Below are 17,503 nucleotides of genomic sequence, written 5' to 3'. Positions count from 1 at the left end.
GATCGCCTCGCTGATGAGCGTAAAACGTGTGGTCAGAACTCGTCTGCGTGAGTCACACACGCCGCTGTGAGATCAAACGCTCACAACGTCTCCCACAGTGCAGAAACATTTAAGGCGTCTATTAATGTGCAGTATTTTTAATTATTCTACTACAATTCTAACTTGTCATTCATTCTGGATTTATACAGCAGCCTCTTGGCACTTAGCACGAGCGCCTTGTAGCAGCTAACTGAAGGCCACTTAAGAGTCCTTTCTCTAATTTGTGTTTGCATCTGTAGCAAAGTGTGGTTGACTTTTACTCACTGGTGTGCTACGGCTCGGGAGAGTCTGAAGCCACAAAGCCACATCCCTGCAGCTCTGCCACTGGATACATTTCAGTTTGCAGCTGTAACCACATCCAGGCAGCATTCACATGTAAAGTCTGACCCCCCGGCGCACGAGGTCGACGCAGTGAAGAAGTTTGTGCCGTGGCTCAAAACACTGTCGGGGTATTTCTTCACAAAGATATTTTAATGAAACGAATGCATCTCTGGTTTTATGGGAGAGGTTAGATTCATGTCTTGCAACGGCACAGACAGGGTGAGCTTCAGCTGAGAGATCATTAACAGTGTGTAATCAGCGAATCCTGCACGAAGCATCAAACGATAAAGGTCTTCCTCAGAAAACTGGCCCCTATGGCTGAAATATGATCATATATGACATTATTAGACCATTGATAGTTAGCTCTACAGACACTTGGACTGTTTAATCAGTGGTTCCCAATCTGGCAGTCGGGCCCCTGCAAAAATAATGATGCTTACTTCACACAAATTTGAATTTGTCTGCCCGTGGCCACTGTATACAGACTGCATATTAATGCATGCTTGGACAAATACTCACTACTGTGGCGACCTTTTTCCCTTTTCTCTGTTGGTCTGTCGGTAGGAGCATCAGGATGTGAGCTTTTGACTGTGTTTTGTAGTTTCTTGGTTATAATTTGTTTTTAGCTCGTTAAAAATTGAATTAAAGAAATATGCCTGCATGAGTGTGTCCTCACAAATATAAATGATGAGTTACATTTACAAAAAACAAAACAAAACAAAACAAACTACTTTTTTTAATATTTAATATTTTCCTGTATGTGATTCTGCCTCAAGAAAATGCCTCATTTAATGTAATTACCTGTCTGCTATTCAGATTCTTGAAATCAATCTCTGTGTTGGGGAACATTTTTTCTATCGCTATCGCAGCTTTTTATAGTTTCGAGATGCTTTTTGATAACAGGTAGCTTCTAATCCTGAAATAATCTGTTGTTTCTGAGAATATTAATAGCTGACATTTCTCTGATGGAAGCTGACATTTGGCTCCTTTGATGAGTGCTGACAGATTCGCTCCTTAAAGCGAAGTGTTTGTGTTTACGGACCCGTTCTTTGTTTGTCGGATAATGAAAGAGGCTGATTCTTCAAATAATTCAACTGTATTAAAGACAAGCGTTGAAAAGACGTGTTGACTGCTGCGCGTAAAGACAGTGATTAAGATCTCAATTGGAAAAAAAAACAACAAAAACTAAAGGTTCATAATTTTTGGCTTCAGTTCATCCTGTTTCGAGTAGTATTAATAGTACTAGTAATAATAATATTAGCATTAGAGTATTGTATTTTTTTTTGTTTTGTTTTGTTTCAGGAGATTTATACCATGAGTTCACAGTTACATCGTCATTGTCAGGATTTCTATCAAAGTCACTGCAGCACCTTTTTGTTGAGAGGTCATGTCATACCTTTTTTTTAACTTAAATTGAATTTTTAAATCAACTATTGATAATTATTAATCCTTATCATTAGTGAATGTAGCTCATTTAGAGCATGAACATGTGTTTAAAGAGATGGTTGAGGTCTAATTGGAGGCAAAGACATTTTAAAGACTTTTTAAACTTTAAAAAGTTGGAATAAATATAAGACACCAGATATTGTTGTTTCCCTCCAGGTTGAGTCTGATATCAGAAGATGAATATATTGTATTTAATGGCTGTTCATGCAACTCTTCGTCATAATTAAAAGTCTACATCACAAAGAATGACATATAAATACTTTCCAGTGCAGAGAAAAGCACAGCATGAACAGCTGTGGAAATGTGTGATGATGAATAATTCAGATCAATGTTAAAACATGAACATGTACAATCTATCAGCAGGGATCAGTTTAACAATCTCGGGCCGCGTGTCTACGGCCGCTGCTCCGCCACGTTTGTGTCTCCACCGATGTGAATTTCACTGTTCATGTGTTGACTTTAAACAAATGTATGTATGTAAGTATTATATAAGATCTCCTTTTTTTCCCTTCACCCACTGATTTATTTGTGAATCCACTCAGAAATTCATCTGATTGAGGATCATTTGGGTGTAAATGACAATTTATTTCATAAGCAATCTTTTGCCTTCATTTCTCCATCCCACATCCTCCATGTAATAAGCTTGTGTGTCAATTTCATCAGTTTTCTTTCATTGTGAGACAATATTTGCAAGTCTTACTATGCATGATATTCACGTAGCAGCCCATATCCATTTTTGGTGGCCACATCCTTGGCAATATAAAGCCGAGCTGATCATTCATCCTCCTCACTCTGTAGTCATGAGCTGTGGTCATGATGTGGTTCCTCCTTCTCCTCTGCACAGCTCGCATTGAGCCGGTGTTCTCACAAGGCAAGTTATTCTCTTTCCTTTTACCTCTCTGAGTTCGTGTCTAATTGAAACTTGACAGTGGTTTGCCTGATTTAACACATTTTGAGGTTTTGAGGGTTCAAAGATTCAGCCTTTAAGAGCAGCCAGGCTTCAAGTTAAGTCGTGAAGGGAAAAAGAAACGTGATCAGAAAGTTTTAGCATTTCTGTCGGCTCAGAAAAAGTTCAGTTTGAAACATTTTTTAGGTTTTTAAATCTGTACTTAAATACGCAGCACCAGTCAGGAAAGTCTTGCAGTTTTGTGAGCTTCTACTCTAATTATCGTGCATTTTCATTTCAGCTAAAGAAAATAACTGACACCAACAGTAATAGAAAAAATAAATGATATTTAATCACAAAAAAATTATGCTGTCTGGTGTTGAAAAATATTTTCTTAATCTCGATAATATAATATGATATATGAAAATGAACAAATGTCATAACACATCACACTGACAAATCAATTAAGATTATGTAAGTGATGGTAACTTTGTTGATACCTTGATATCGAGGTTGTATCAGGGCACATGTGTTTAAGCTAAATTCTTTATGAATTTAAAATGAAAAAGAATTTGTTGAAGTTTGAATCAAATCATTAATTTCATGTTAAGATGTCGGTGTAAACGTGAGGGTGACATTTAATGACTCCCAAGCTAACCTTAAATTCTTTTTAATAAAATAATCACACCACATCGCCATGGAAATGATTTTTATATGTCTCGATGAAACTATCAAGGCTGTAGCTCTTCCAGGTGATTTTGGCTGAAGTCACAGTAGCGCCACCATCAGGCGGTCCAAACCCAGACCTGGCTGCTGCGCAAAAAAATATCCGGACTTTGAGATTTTGTTTTTATAAAACAAAGAAAAAGAAGATAAAGTAGATAAACAAACAAGTTTAGAAAGAGCTGCCTTTGAGTAGCATTTTTGTGTATGAAAAATATAAAAAAAAATGCAATAACCATATATGGGGAATAAAATTTCCAATAATATGCATATATTAAATTAATATTTAGACTGCCTGGGTTAAAGTTTTGCTTTTCTGTCCAGGAAATTCCTTTTTTTTCAATGATTTCTAACAGAAAAATTTTCAGAAATTGCAGCATTGTAAAGTAGTGTCTTATTTCTCTGTTACATAATTTATTCAATTTATATGAAACGTTGTTTTTTAAATTTTAGACTGTCTTTATCATTACACAGCAACACATGACAAGGAAAAATATTTTCACAGCAGTTCAAGTTTAGATTCTGTAAAAGTCAAAAAGGCCGTCAGGACAGCAGAGATCAAAACTTTGACCAGTTTTAGACAATCTGACTCACAGTGAAGAGTGGATTTTGTCAAAGGAGATAGCAAGGCTCAGAAATATGTATGGACCAGCTACACAAACAGTGACACTAACCTCAAAATGCACAACCAATAAAAAAGTGAAGATTAAAATATGGAAGCTTATACCCTACTGTACTGACAAAACCTCTGCACACTTTCATGTAACCAGGTTCAGGAAACAGGCTGATTCTAGAGGGTGGAGGGAACCCGTGTCGCGGCCATGTTAAAATCTACCATGACGGTGCATGGGGCTATGTTGGAGATAAGTACTGGGACAGCAACCTTGAAAAAGTGGTGTGCAAAAGCATTCACTGTGGAAAACCCGTGTTGACAATGACTTGTCTACGACGCCCTGGAACAACAGTCTGGCTCAATGAGTTGAGGTGCAATGGAAACGAGAATCATCTGTGGGACTGTGACCATCCAGGCTGGAACGTCAGTTCGTACCCAAGTGATACTTTGAAACACATCGAATGCTCAAGTAAGGCCGGACTTCCTGTTTTTCCTCTTGTTGCGACACATGATGCGTATTGTTGAGAAGAGCTGCTAATAGTCATCCAAAATATAGAAAATGACTTGATGCTAGTGATGACTTTGGCTGTTAATGCCTCCTGTTTTTCTCTTCCAGATGAGATTAAAATAAGCCTGGATGGATTCAGATGTGCGGGGGCTGTTCAGTACTCCATTGTCGGGCAGAATCATTCAGGTTACTTTTGTGACAACAACTGGGGTAAGAGCTAGCATCCTCCAAGAGGGTTCAGTGTTTTCTCAATGGCAGCAGTGCGTGTGTGCGTTCAAAGGTGTAAAAGGACAGTTTGTTCATGTAAAATGCAAATGAGATGTAGCCAACATGGAGTAACCCAGTCCGGCGGTTCCCAGTGTGGGGGTCTGATCCCTCCAAAGGGTCTCAAGACAAATATGAGGGGTTGTGAGATGTTTAATGGAAAAGGAAAGAACAACAATTTAAAAAAACCCACAAAATTCTGCTTCAAAAATGCATTTGCTTTTCTCAGACTTTTCATCCAATTTGTTTGTTTGTTCAAATATTGGATCATTTTACCTCGTCTGATCAGTTATTTAAATGATTTGTTTAATTGGTGGAAAAACAGAACAATAATGACTTTACAGACACGACAATGATAGAAATGGGGGCAACATATAAAAAGACAGGCAGAGGAAAAAGGGTGAAACATCACAATGAACAAGGATGAAATAACAGTCACAGTTACTGTGATTTAAATGAGTGTAATTTCTGAGTATTGTAGTAGAGAGCACTTGTGTTTATATGTATGAGTGTGTGTGGGAGAGAGTGAGCCCCTAACCCAGCCAACACAGTCTGGCCCCACATCCCATGGCCCTAGTGTAGTAAAAAGTACCATATAAATCAAAAATATAAATAATCAAGAGTATATATAGAAAAAAGAGCCACGACAATATGTAAATGTAACAATGAGTCATACAGCAGAGGGGGGAAGAAAAAAGTGTGTGTGTGTGTGTGTGTGTGTGTGTGTGTTGGCAGATGTATGAGCACAGAGAGCCATAGATGTGTGTCCAAATGGATTTGTGAAAGGAAAGAAAAAAGTAGTAATAATCATAATAATAATTATAAAACTCTAATAATAATAATAATAATAATAATAACAACAACATCACTGGAAATATCACTAATAAAATAAATATCTAAAAACTGAACACACCATCCTCACCAACTATATTAATAACAGCAATAAAAGTGATCAAAGTGATGGGATTCTGGAGCAGAGAGTTCCTCTGTTACTGTTATCCAAAGGGAGCGAACTGGTCGGCAGGCCCGAGTGAAAGTGATCGTCTGTGCCGCCCAGAGTGTCCTGTGAACCCTCTCCAAACCCCCTGCTTGTTTTGGAGCCTGTGGTGGAGGTGGGAGATGGAAAGCAGACAGTGGTGTTCTGTGCCTGTATCCAGTATGCGGGTTTGTGGTGTGTCTACACGCTGCTGCCGATGAGTTTGTGACTGTGTGAGTTTCCCAGCGGGCGGTCAGAGTCGAGCGGGTTGTGTTGCTCTTGTGAGAGGTTTGGAGGGGAAATCACTCTCTGGTGGAACCGCTAATAACTAGTCATAAAGATAAATTACACATTTACATGGTGTCCCAAGCTAAAAGGTTTGCAAAGACATTTGGTCATTAACAAAGCATTGCATTTTATAAAATGTTTTAATGTAAAATCTTAAGTAACCATGGTTACATGCAGTGGAGTAAAGCGTCCTTCAGAAATGGGTGGAGTAGCATTTAAGCATTTAAAGCCAACAGGTTTAAACTATTTTGGCAAAAAGGCCCATATGTGCTGGTAATGATTTTTTTTCATCTCAGTTTCTATAAATTCTCATTCTTTGTTCAGTTTCCAGGTGCCTACATCATTCCACCAGCTTTCATACACCAGTGCAGCATCACGGTGGATTTCTTCCTCTGACCGCTTCTTTCATTTCTTTCAATTCGACTGTTTCAGTGTTGTTGTGAGGTTAGCTGATGGTTAGATCATTAAACAGGCTCGATAATGATGCTAATAATTATTAAACACTGCATGATTTCTCTCTCATGAAGGACAAATGGAGGCCGACTTCTTGTGCAAGACCTTGGGGTGCGGGACGACGGCCATTCCTCAGCGGGACTGGGTTGTTTGGAAAGGATCCAAAAGCTCGAAGAACATGATGATTCATTGCACAGACATCAAAAATCTAGATAATCTGTGGCAGTGTGTAACTCAGGAATCAGAGTCATGCTCAAATCCTGCTTCTGTCATATGCACAGGTAACACACACACACACACACACAAAGTTTACCCCAGTGCTGCGACGCATCAGTGGATTAAGAAAACGCTTCATTTAAACAGATTATGAGAGACTGCAGCTCACAGGAAAAGGAGGAAATGTCTGTGAAGGGCAGCTGCAAAAAGAGACAAATGGCAAGTGGACCTCTGTTAAAACCATCAAAGAAACCCAAGTGAGTCGGGATGAGATGTGCCAGCAGATGTACTGCGGTTCCAGCGAGAACCACAGTCAGGACGACAGTGACACGCAGCTGAATTGCACAGGTTTGTCTTTCCAGATCAAAACAGCCTTTTCATCATGATCTTGTTTTGTCTTCCAAGTTATTTCTGCTTTTAGTCACTCACTGTCTTGAGCCGCTTGAAAATCTAAATCTGAACGCTTTCCTGCGTCTTTTTCCCCACAGACAATGTTACAGTAGATCTGATGGACGGTACTAAGACCAACAGCTGCTACGGTGAAGTTCACGTCACAGTGAATAATGTCAGTCATCGTGTGTGCGGCTTCAACTGGACCGACAATGACGCTAAAGTGGTCTGCAGGGAGAAGAACTGCGGGAGGGTGAGTTTTCGGCGCCAACTTTCGAAAAATGCGTTCGACTCAATGCAAGCCGACGTCACTCCCGCTAAACCGCCACCGACGATTACTGGCTAACATTAGTGAGCAGAAGTAACTAGCAGACAAGGCGAAGGCCCAGAGTGTGCTGCAGGGAGCAAATGCTGTGTTTCATTACTACACTTCAACTTTTCATTTGTGAGGGGGAATTTTAGTGTAGTTTGTCTGTAACTTACTGTTCGATTTGAGTCAATCAAAGTTTCCTGTGTGGCACAAAAGAATGACATGATTCCCAAGTTTTGATAAGTGCTCTCTTCTAGATGGTTAGTACCTTTCCAAAGCCAAACACACAAGATGGCATCATGGACAATGTGAAGTGCTCCGGCAGAGAGTCCTCACTGTGGCACTGCAGGGCGACGCGTGACAAAGAGCCTTTCTCGTGTTCTTCCACCGCCTACGTAGTGTGTGCAGGTGAGCCGCGCCAGCGTGGTCGTACGGCGGTAGCCGCGTGCTGTCGCGCTGCGATGTGTCCCACGTTTGACGGTTCTCTCGCTGTCACGGCACAGATAGTATGGATGTGAGGCTGATGGACGGTCCGGGAACATGTGCTGGGAGGTTGGAGATCCAGTACGAGGGCCAGTGGAGAAGGGTGGCGAAAGACGGATGGACGGCCGACAACTCGGACGCTGTCTGCAGACAACAGGGATGTGGCAATAGCAGGAAGTCTGCCAGTGCTGACAAATTCAGCCCGGGTTCAGGTGACTTCTTCAACAAGGCTGTGACGTGCAAGAAAAACGCCTTACACATCTCTGAGTGTACTATAGGTGATTCAATCACTGTACCCAGCGAGACAGCGGAGATAACCTGTGAGGGTGAGTGCTTTTTCCATTCATCCCTCTTGCCCTCTGACCTTCTCTTGGGGAGGCGTGACCTTCAGTCTGTCCTCCACATGTCTCCTTGATGTTTAAAACAGCTATTGCCAGGTGTTAAGCATCTACAAAAACACATTTTCACGTGAAGGTTTGCTCCATATTTCTTGGCCCTGTAATGGTTGACATTTTTAAAGCAACAATAATTCATGAATTCATTCATTTTGCAGCAGCTGTAAATGTAAAATTGCTAAATTATCACCTTAAAAAATGTGCAAAGTGTCAGTGAACAGTTGTTCACATAAGCAACCAGCAGACACAGAGCAACGTTAGCGTCCTTCTGAAGCTTGACAAATGTCCAGTCCAATATTCACTCTGCTTTCAGCTCCTCACTCACTCCTGGAGGAAAAATCTGGCTCTTTAGCTGCTAAATGCTCCGCTATGTTCACCAGCTACTCACTTGATATAATAATTTCCTTAAAGATATGCCTTTAGCAATAATAGACATTTCAGTGGACAGAGCCGTCATTTGGTGCACAGTGTCATCCGCTCGTTCAGGAAATCCTCGTACCGCCAAAACTCCACCAACAGAAGCTGAAAAGGTTTTTGTTTTGTAACCTCATCCCGGTTTTTTAGGGGCAGAGCACACTTAAAGCAAGTACAACAAATTTCAAACGAGGTATCACAGCTCGAAATGTACTCAGCCAGACACATGAGCAATACAATCTGCAAGTAAGCAGGTACAAGTTTTTATATTTGAATGACTGAAAACAACATTTCTTTCTGCAGCTCTTAGGCAGCAGTAACTGCCTATATTTGCTAACCCTGTTCAAGCTTGTGAGGGGGCTTGACCGTGTCCCAGCATGCAATGTGAAATAAGACAGGGACACGCTGGACAAGCTGCTAGTCCACCACCTAACAGTCATGTGACACTTCACTGTTGATGTCTCTTTGCTTTTTGTCCCTGCCAGAGCACAAGGTGGTATTTCTGGAGGGAGGAAATAGCCCCTGCTCTGGCAAGGTGGGGATAGAGCACGGCAGCAAGACCTACTGGCTATCCGGGTCTAACAAGACGTGGAACCATGAGACTGCGAACACGGTGTGCCGACAGACGCTGTGTGGAGAACCCTCCGACTTCACATCCATCCCCAGCTCTGGCATGATGAAAGATGTTTGGAATGAATCTTACACCTGCTCACCCAAAACCAAATCTCTGTTTAAGTGTGAGAAAGCGACACTGCCGTCCGACTACAATGCCAAGATCGCCACAGTGAAATGCTCAGGTAACATGTGGTGTTTCACCTTTATTCATCATTATCATTCATGTCACTGGCTGGCCTGCGGTTCAGGTTTAAGAGATGATGCATTACTCCATCTTTGCTGTAAAATATCATGCATTTCTCTACAACTGGTCTAAGAAGCGCTGCAGCTGTGAAACAATCCGGTGATGCAAGTCTGCCAACAACTTCCTCATCCCAACAGGAAACATTCAAGTGGGCCTGACCGACCGCTGCTGGGGCAACGTCAACGTTTGCATGGGAGAGAAGTGCGGGGGGGTGTGTAAAGACACCTGGACAGAGCAAAAGTCTGCGATGCTGTGTAAAAACCTGGGCTGCGGGAACGCAATCCCAGGTGTCGTGATCTCACCTGAGGAGACGGGGGTGATCTTCAAGAGCTTGCACCTCAGGCAGAGCGCAACCAACCTGCATCAGAGCAGCTTCATCGAATACGATGAAACAGACGTCGCCTGTAACAGAAACCCAGCACATGTTGTTTGCTCAGGTAACAGGTTGTTGGTCACATATTCAAATATTTAAGTATTTCGGTCATCTTAAATGTCTTATAGTTCCCTTCCACCTCACAATGCGATTAATCTCACTTTTGTCAAATTGTTCTTCACTAAATCTGGTATTTATGTACGATATAAACAATAAGTTCTTGTTTTTTGCTGCAGGTAGTGTCAAGACCCGAATTAATGCTTCAAGATACAAATGCTTCGGTCATGTGGAGGCTTACCTCGGAGGCCAGTGGCTCCCGGTGTGCAGCAGCGCTCTCAAAGACAGCGAAACACGGAACACCATCTGCAGCGAGATGGGATGCGGTCAGACCGGCGAAATGGTTGATGACTTCGGACCAAAATCAACGCGGGATCATGTCATTTCGCAGATGCAGTGTTCTACAGATGGCAAGAGGTCATTAGCGGCATGTAGCATCATTTCTACTGCGGCCACCTGCGCTCTCGGTGTCCTCCGGTGCTCCGGTATGTGTCATGACTTTGATTCGTATTTATCACTTCTTAAATTTCTTCATCATCCCTTCACCCTGTCACCAGTCACCTAATTTCGGCACCATGTTACAAAGAAATAGCAGTTTGGAAATGTTAGTATAGGTCAGAACAGTGGATGGGAGAGTTTCAGCTGAAGTTTTTCAAGCATGCAAGCAGGAATAGTTTTTTCTTTTTGTTTTTTTTTTAATAATTCACGCTAATTCACGCTACTTTGTGGCCACGACATGCAATCTGCATCTTTGAGTTCCTGCTAACAACATTGTGTGTATTTCTCTACCTTATCTCATTTGTCCCCGCCACTGATCACAGGCTGGAGTAAGATGGAGCTGAAATTCAACAAGGCCTGTAGTGGAGCTGTGTTTGTTCACTCGGCGGGAAATAGAAACAGCATCTCCATTCAAGGCTGGACAGAAACTGTGGGCAACAGGCTTTGCCGGGATCTAGGATGCGGCGATTTAAAGTCACACGAGACTAAGGAAGCGACTGCAGACTCTGGCGAGAGCAGACACTTCAACTGTTCAAGTGTAGACAATCCCCAAAACATCTGGGACTGTGAAAAGCAAATTTTACTCTGGCAGCAGCAGCAGCAGCTCTTCATCGAATGTGACGGTAAACTTTATTTCTGCGGGATTGCTGTCAAATGATCTTAGAAACTTTGCAGTTCCATCGTAAATATGGCTTCTACCAACATTTTCACTGACCGTGGACGGAGGGGTTTGACATTTTGGGATTTAGATGAGAAGCAACCTATTCTACTGGCTGTACCTGAGAACGGTATCAGTCTTCTCATCTTACTCCTGGCAGCAGGTGAAAGTACTTCCAGAGCGTCACTCCACTCCTTTCAAATTACAAGTTGCTGCTAACGGCAGATCTTAGCCTTACCTTGGCTAGCTGCATCTAAATGATATACGTCTAATAATAAAGAGCTTATAAATGTAGGTATTCTAAGAACAAATGACTTTACTAAAATTAACTATGACTCCATTGTCAAATGTTACACTGGAATATGTGAAGTGGAACATTGTATACTTTCAACATACGGCAAAGCAAGCAATCCCAAATAAGCTGGTAATTCATGGTTTTGCATGGAGTGTGTTCTGTGGTGTTCTTCTATGAGCATTACAGACGTGTCTATGGGGTTTTCTCTATAAGGGCAAGTGTTAAAATGACTCATGTAGATTAATAGAAACCTTTGGACTTGACTGCTTTGGTCTCAATTAATAAATATTTGCTCTTGTTATTTGATTGCTTTCCTTCCTAGATGAGCCCAGTGTCAGCCTTTCTGAGACCTGTGGTGGTGAAGTGAAGATGAATGGCTTTAGGCTGTGCAGCACTGGCTGGAAGGAAGCCTATTCACACCTGGTTTGCCAGGAACAGAACTGTAGCAATGCTCTTTTTACCAGTCGTACAAAATCTAAGCCAGATGAGGACTACCTGCATGTCAGGTGTGAGGACTACCATCACAAACTTGGCCAGTGTGACACATTTAAGGGACGGTGTGACGACTCAGTGGTGTCTGTTTACTGTGTCGGTATGTACAGTGTGGATGTATTTCCTGAAATGTCAAACTGTTCCTTTAAACACGAGCTGAAGTGGATTTTCTTCTTCTTCTTTAATTTCTTTTGCAGGCAATGTGAAGTTCAACACCACAGAAAAATGCGGAGGTTTGATTGAAGTTAATTATCGAAATAAGTGGGAAAAAGTGTGCACCCGGTCAGTTTCCCCTCAACGGCTGGAAGAGCTGTGTCAAAAGCTTAACTGTGGGGGTTACAGTGGCAAAATTACTAACAGAAAGCAACGGGTAAATATTGCATTACACTTTTGTGTGTTTGTTTGTTTGTGGCAGGATCCCAGTCATTACTCTGAAAAGTCTTGTGACTCCTGTTTAATTTAACTGGGATCTTTTTCTGTCACACTGTATGTTTTCTTATTCTTTCAGGCCTCACTTTTAGCAAATTTCTATTGTTTTGTACGGCTGCATGAAAATAATTTACTCTGAAGACAAGTTAACATTTCAATTCCAGGCTAAAGTGGAAACAACACTGGATTGTAGCGCTGGTCTGAACCACATCCAGCAGTGTGTCCGCCCTGAGAGCTGTGTATTGGACCAGCCAGAGGGGATCTACTGCATAAGTCAGGCTGCTTCACATAATATCCCTTCATTTGTTTCATAAAAGAATCAGCTTTTTGTATTCTTTAACTAATTTAGCAAAAAACCTGATTAACGTGCCGCAGAACAACTAAGAAAAAGGAACGTGGCTGTGTTTGATTTCAGACTATGTGGAACCTGAACCTGAGCCCAGCACGACCCGCATAGTGCCCATTGTCCTGGGAGTGGGATTTCTTCTGGTTCTGGTGATACTGATTGTTGTATTTGTACGAGTCTGCATTGTCAAAAAAGCCAAGAGGCCCACGAATGTCTCATGTGAGTAAATTATTACACCTTCACCTATTACACCCTTGCATCTTCTGCTAGTTACCATTGCTTCTGTTAGAATTAATCAGTGATTGATAAGCTGCTTCACTTTTAATTAAGTCACTTGAATAATAAGTCCTTCCCTGCTGAGCATGCCATTCTAATGCACAAAGGTGCACTGGAGCCTTTCTGCCACAAGAGGCCAGTCTTTCTGCACGCTGACTAAGTTTCAGACATTTAAACAGCAGTACATCAGCCTTGCTCACTGATGCTTGTTGGAACAGACCTAGTCAGAATTGTCACATGTGTTGAGCGCTAACTGTTCGTCTGTGCTGTCCTTCAGTGTGCATAAGTGTCAGCCAGTTGTTTGTCAGGTGCCAGTAAATGTCAAATGCTCTCTCGATGCAGCGAGAATGATTTCAGGAAAAGAGGTAGAGTTTGAAAGTGGCAGCTTTGAGGACGTCACAAGCAATGCAGAGGAAATGAAAGACTTCCATCATAGCAGTGAGTCTCAAAACATGTTCATTCGTTTGCTTCTAGATTTCCAGAGCAGTGAATTCTAATCATGGGCTGCAACTTGTCCTCAGTTCTATACATATCTAACACTATTTTATTTTGCATGACAATTTATTTACTATATCAGAGCATGATAATACTACATTGCTGCTACACTGCTATTATTGATCTTTATATGAAAATACAGGCAAGCATTCTTGTTGATTTCTATAATAGATCTGTCAAATTATTGTATTATTAATGTATACACATGCATATTACAAATACTAACTACCCATATATTCTATGTAACATCATATTATGTATATTGTACAAACCTATACCATAATACAATATATGTACAGTAAAGCACCTCTAATAGCTGCCAGAACTGCTCTAATCTTTTGTGCAAATATTTGCAAAAGTCACTTTTATAGTCTAACATATTGTAATATTGTCTCTATCTTTTTTAAGCTTACCTCTTTAATTATTTTTGATTATTCAAGTAATTCTTTTTCTGTTTTCTTACCTCTTTGCTTGTCTTGATCAGAGGCTCAAGTCTTCACAGAGAGTGAAGCGCAGAGTGCTTCCTCTTTTCCTTACGATGATATTGATGAGGCGGCTGAGGCTCGGCCCCTGACCTCACAGGCCGCCTCGGGAGACAACGACTTCCACGAGGGCGTCCTCGATCAAAGCTCAGGAATGTTTTGAACATATTTAATCACATCTTTCTTCCACGCTTAAATACCAGCTCTTGACATATTCCCACATTGTCAGCAAACAGATTCAGCAAACTTTAACATGCAGCTGTTTTTACTTCTGAACAGATGGGGCAACCTACGAGGTGGAGGACCCACAGGAGCATTACGACGACATCGAAGCCGGGCCTGAAATCACTGAGACTGAAGCTGAAGTCCACGAGGGCCCCCAAACCACACTTGAAAGTGTCGCAGTAGCACCTCCAGGACTGGTGCTGGGGGATGAGGACTACCTGGTACCAGGCCAAGATGGGTGAGCCAAAACTGCGTGTAAAAAAGAACGGATCACCCCAAAATACAGCTACCTTCTACTCTGGCAAAAATGGAAAAAACATGCTAAAAAAAAAATCTAATTACTCACAGACCAACAATGTTACTATTACAATGGTAAGAATTTTTGTATGTATCTTCAGTTAAAAAAAATGAAGTGTATAAAAATCAAAATGCATCCCGAGATTAAAGAAACTGAATTGTGCAGAAACTGAAATACTGATGATGTGAAGATGCAATTTATCACAAGGAGAAAGGACATGTTTCAGGCTCTCACACGTTTCTACATCATCTGATTGTGTACTGATCATGTGTTTGCCTCCCGGTGAGATTACGCTTGCTTTATCTCTTATTTTAGATAAATGTAGATTATTAAATGTACTGACTATAACTATGGCTTTTATGAGATATGCTCAAAATGTTTAACAGTCACATATTTTTTAATCTTCTGTCTCATATACTGTATATTTAGTAGTTTTCTATTTTAGTAGATTTCTCAAATAGTTCGTGTGAATTTACTTTTGCAGCTGTTTGTCAGTTGCAGAGCGAGGTTTGCAGCAGAAAATTACCTAGTCAGCAAAAATGAAATAAATGTTCCTCGAATCAAACTCCTTCTGTAACACAGCTCAAACTCAGGTCACATTGTTAGCTTGTATATTTTTAGGTAGGGATATTTAACGTTGAGATCTCACTGTCACATTAATATTTTTCAGGACTAGCTAGTGAAATATGTAAGTATAATGTATGATTTTAGCTCAGCATAAAGACTGGAAACAGGGGGATCAAGCTAGTCTGGCTGTGTCCAGTTGTCACAAAAGTCACTATTAACCTTCGCATCTTGTTTGTTTCATTTGTACAAAAACAATATCAGATCAACAAATTGGGTTTTGCAGATTGTTGCAATGTGTGCAGACGGCCTGTTGTTTTTAGTGTTTGTATGAATTAAACAAACAAGATATGTGTTAATATTTCAGATGCAGAGCTGCTGGTAGGTGGATTTTTTTTTTTTTTGGAAGTAACCAGGCTAGCTGTTTTCCTTTGTTTCCATTCTTTGTGCTAAGCTAAGCTAACCGTCTTTTGGCTCCAGTTTCATATTTAGCATCCAGCTTTGAGACCAATGTGGTTCTTCCGAGCGAATGTTTGACACGAAAAGCAAGCAATGTTCCTTTGAATATGCTATGTAAAACACAAATAAAATGTTGTCATCTTTTATTTTTTGTCATTGAAAGCATTGTTGTCATTACATTTACTAAACTGGTAGCACAACCACAAAAACACTGTAAGCTGTCTACGGTCTCTGCCATGGTGTGTTATGTACTCAGAGCTTCCACTTATTTTTCATTCTTGCAAAGTTGCTGGCTGTCTTGCTACATGTTGCACTTCAGAATTAAATTCTGTCAGTGCACCGTAGCGTCAGCTGTGCAGGATTTGCTGTAATCTTGTGGCACTGGAGCACTGAATAGCACTGCTCCATCAAAGAAGACCTTAAATGTGTAGCATGTGTGAGGCTTGTATTAATAGCAGCTTTGTGCAGAAACGACATTTCTTTCCTGAGACTTTGTGAATGGTCCACCTTGCCACTTGCCACACTTATCCTCTACATTACGCCTCTGAGACTCGCAGCTTTGGAAGATGGCTCAGATGTTGAGTATCAAACTGTATGTTTTATATGTCATATATAGTTTGATACACAGCACAATAAGCCGTTTTCTCCACGGGACATCGTTTGTGGAGTGGCTTACTGCTGGTCTCATGTTTAACAATGCAATTATGTCTCACAGAGCTTTCAATTTTAATTGTTTGATTTATTATGAATTGATTGTTGTAATTTTTGCTCTGCCTTCACCACACAAAGCCACGCAGTGTCCTCAGATGACACGACACATCCAAAACTCCGGCTCTGCTCAAAACGTTTCGAGTGCATCTCCATCTTTCATCTCCATCCACTTTAACGTTCCTAAACATCTTAAACATCTTCCCCCAAAGGTCGAGACGCAGAGAGAGCAGCTGCTCGCTGCGTTAACATGAGTGAGGCCAGTGAGGGACTGACAGACATGTGCTGCTGCTTTTAAGGTATTGACAGAGCAGCTTGAGCCTCACCTCTTTAGTCAGGAGTTAACCAAGGGCCACTCAGATCCCAGAGGCTGCGTTACACCCAAAGGGACTAATTTGCGAGCAGCAGGCCTCGTGTGATATGTTGAGGGATTACGATGTAGGATAAAGTCTGCTGTGTGACTGAAGCTGAAATAGAGCTCAGCTAAATACAGCGGAGACATAGTGACCCGTATGAGAAAGAGGCAACGATTTCACTCAGTCCCAGGGGCCACTTCTCCACAGCAGGACCCAATAAGGCACAACATGAGCAGGAGGAACTCAAAGGGCTTCAGTGTTGTTGTCTAGAGTCTAATACGAAATCCAGAAATACTCTCTGCTGGCAACAAGGCAGCTCTGAGCAGACTCCGGTCAGTGTTCCTCTGACCCTCTTTCTACCTGGCATTGAAGAAGGATCATACTGGTGTTTTGGTATCATTAAGCCAATTAACCTCAAAGCACATTTAATGCATCATTTCAAGGATCCACTGCTTTGATCCAGACTGACTGCTGCACAGTCTGGTACCGACAGTCATGAGATTTAATCTGAATGATTGTGGTGATCCACCAATTTTTCCTCTGGCACCACCATGAGGTTCACACTCGTGGTTTAGAGTGAAATGTCTCAACAGCTATTTGATGGCTTGTCGTGAAGTCTGGTTCGTGTTCCCCTCAGGTTGAATTTTAATGACTTTGGTCATTCTTTTCATCTAGCGCCATCATCGGATCAAATCTTGTACTTTGGTTCATGAATACGGAAATCATGATGTAACCTGTGACCATCATGTTGCTGGAGCATTTTCATTATTAGCATGTTAGCATGCTGACATCAGAAATTAGCTCAAAGCACCACTGTGTCTAAATTCAGCCTGAAAGAGTTGTTCCCGTGGCTGATTTTGCAGAGTGACCTCCCAGCTTCAAGGTAATCTTTATATTTGTTTCAATGC

General features: G+C 41.4%; 1 protein-coding gene across 1 annotated transcript; it reads left to right on the top strand.

Annotated features, from left to right (window-relative positions):
- Window positions 1–2,603: 2,603 nt before the first annotated feature.
- Window positions 2,604–15,675, top strand: LOC121613046 (antigen WC1.1). Its single transcript, XM_041946297.1, has 19 exons — window positions 2,604–2,677; window positions 4,186–4,497; window positions 4,645–4,746; window positions 6,592–6,798; window positions 6,881–7,081; window positions 7,222–7,376; window positions 7,691–7,841; window positions 7,937–8,242; window positions 9,211–9,522; window positions 9,722–10,021; window positions 10,194–10,499; window positions 10,836–11,135; window positions 11,788–12,057; window positions 12,155–12,327; window positions 12,551–12,659; window positions 12,802–12,951; window positions 13,351–13,446; window positions 13,988–14,137; window positions 14,265–15,675. Exons 1-19 carry the CDS (start codon window positions 2,620–2,622, stop codon window positions 14,450–14,452), a joined length of 3,846 nt encoding a protein of 1,281 aa, XP_041802231.1. The 5' UTR covers window positions 2,604–2,619; the 3' UTR covers window positions 14,453–15,675.
- The last annotated feature ends 1,828 nt before the right edge of the window (window positions 15,676–17,503 follow it).

Source organism: Chelmon rostratus, chromosome 10 (genome assembly GCF_017976325.1).
Source record: "Chelmon rostratus isolate fCheRos1 chromosome 10, fCheRos1.pri, whole genome shotgun sequence".
Classification (NCBI taxonomy): domain Eukaryota; kingdom Metazoa; phylum Chordata; class Actinopteri; order Chaetodontiformes; family Chaetodontidae; genus Chelmon; species Chelmon rostratus.
Note: the sequence above shows the minus strand (reverse complement) of the source record. Positions and strands in the feature narration are given on the sequence as shown.

What these genes read in the sequence shown, in the direction of transcription:
- LOC121613046 (XM_041946297.1), top strand. Translation starts at nt 2,620, where the DNA reads ATGATGTGGTTCCTCCTTCTCCTCTGCACAGCTCGCATTGAGCCGGTG. An exon ending in AGCGGAGATAACCTGTGAGG is followed by an intron (nt 8,243 to 9,210) that starts GTGAGTGCTTTT and finishes TGTCCCTGCCAG; the next exon opens with AGCACAAGGTGGTATTTCTG. An exon ending in GGTGTCTGTTTACTGTGTCG is followed by an intron (nt 12,058 to 12,154) that starts GTATGTACAGTG and finishes TTTCTTTTGCAG; the next exon opens with GCAATGTGAAGTTCAACACC.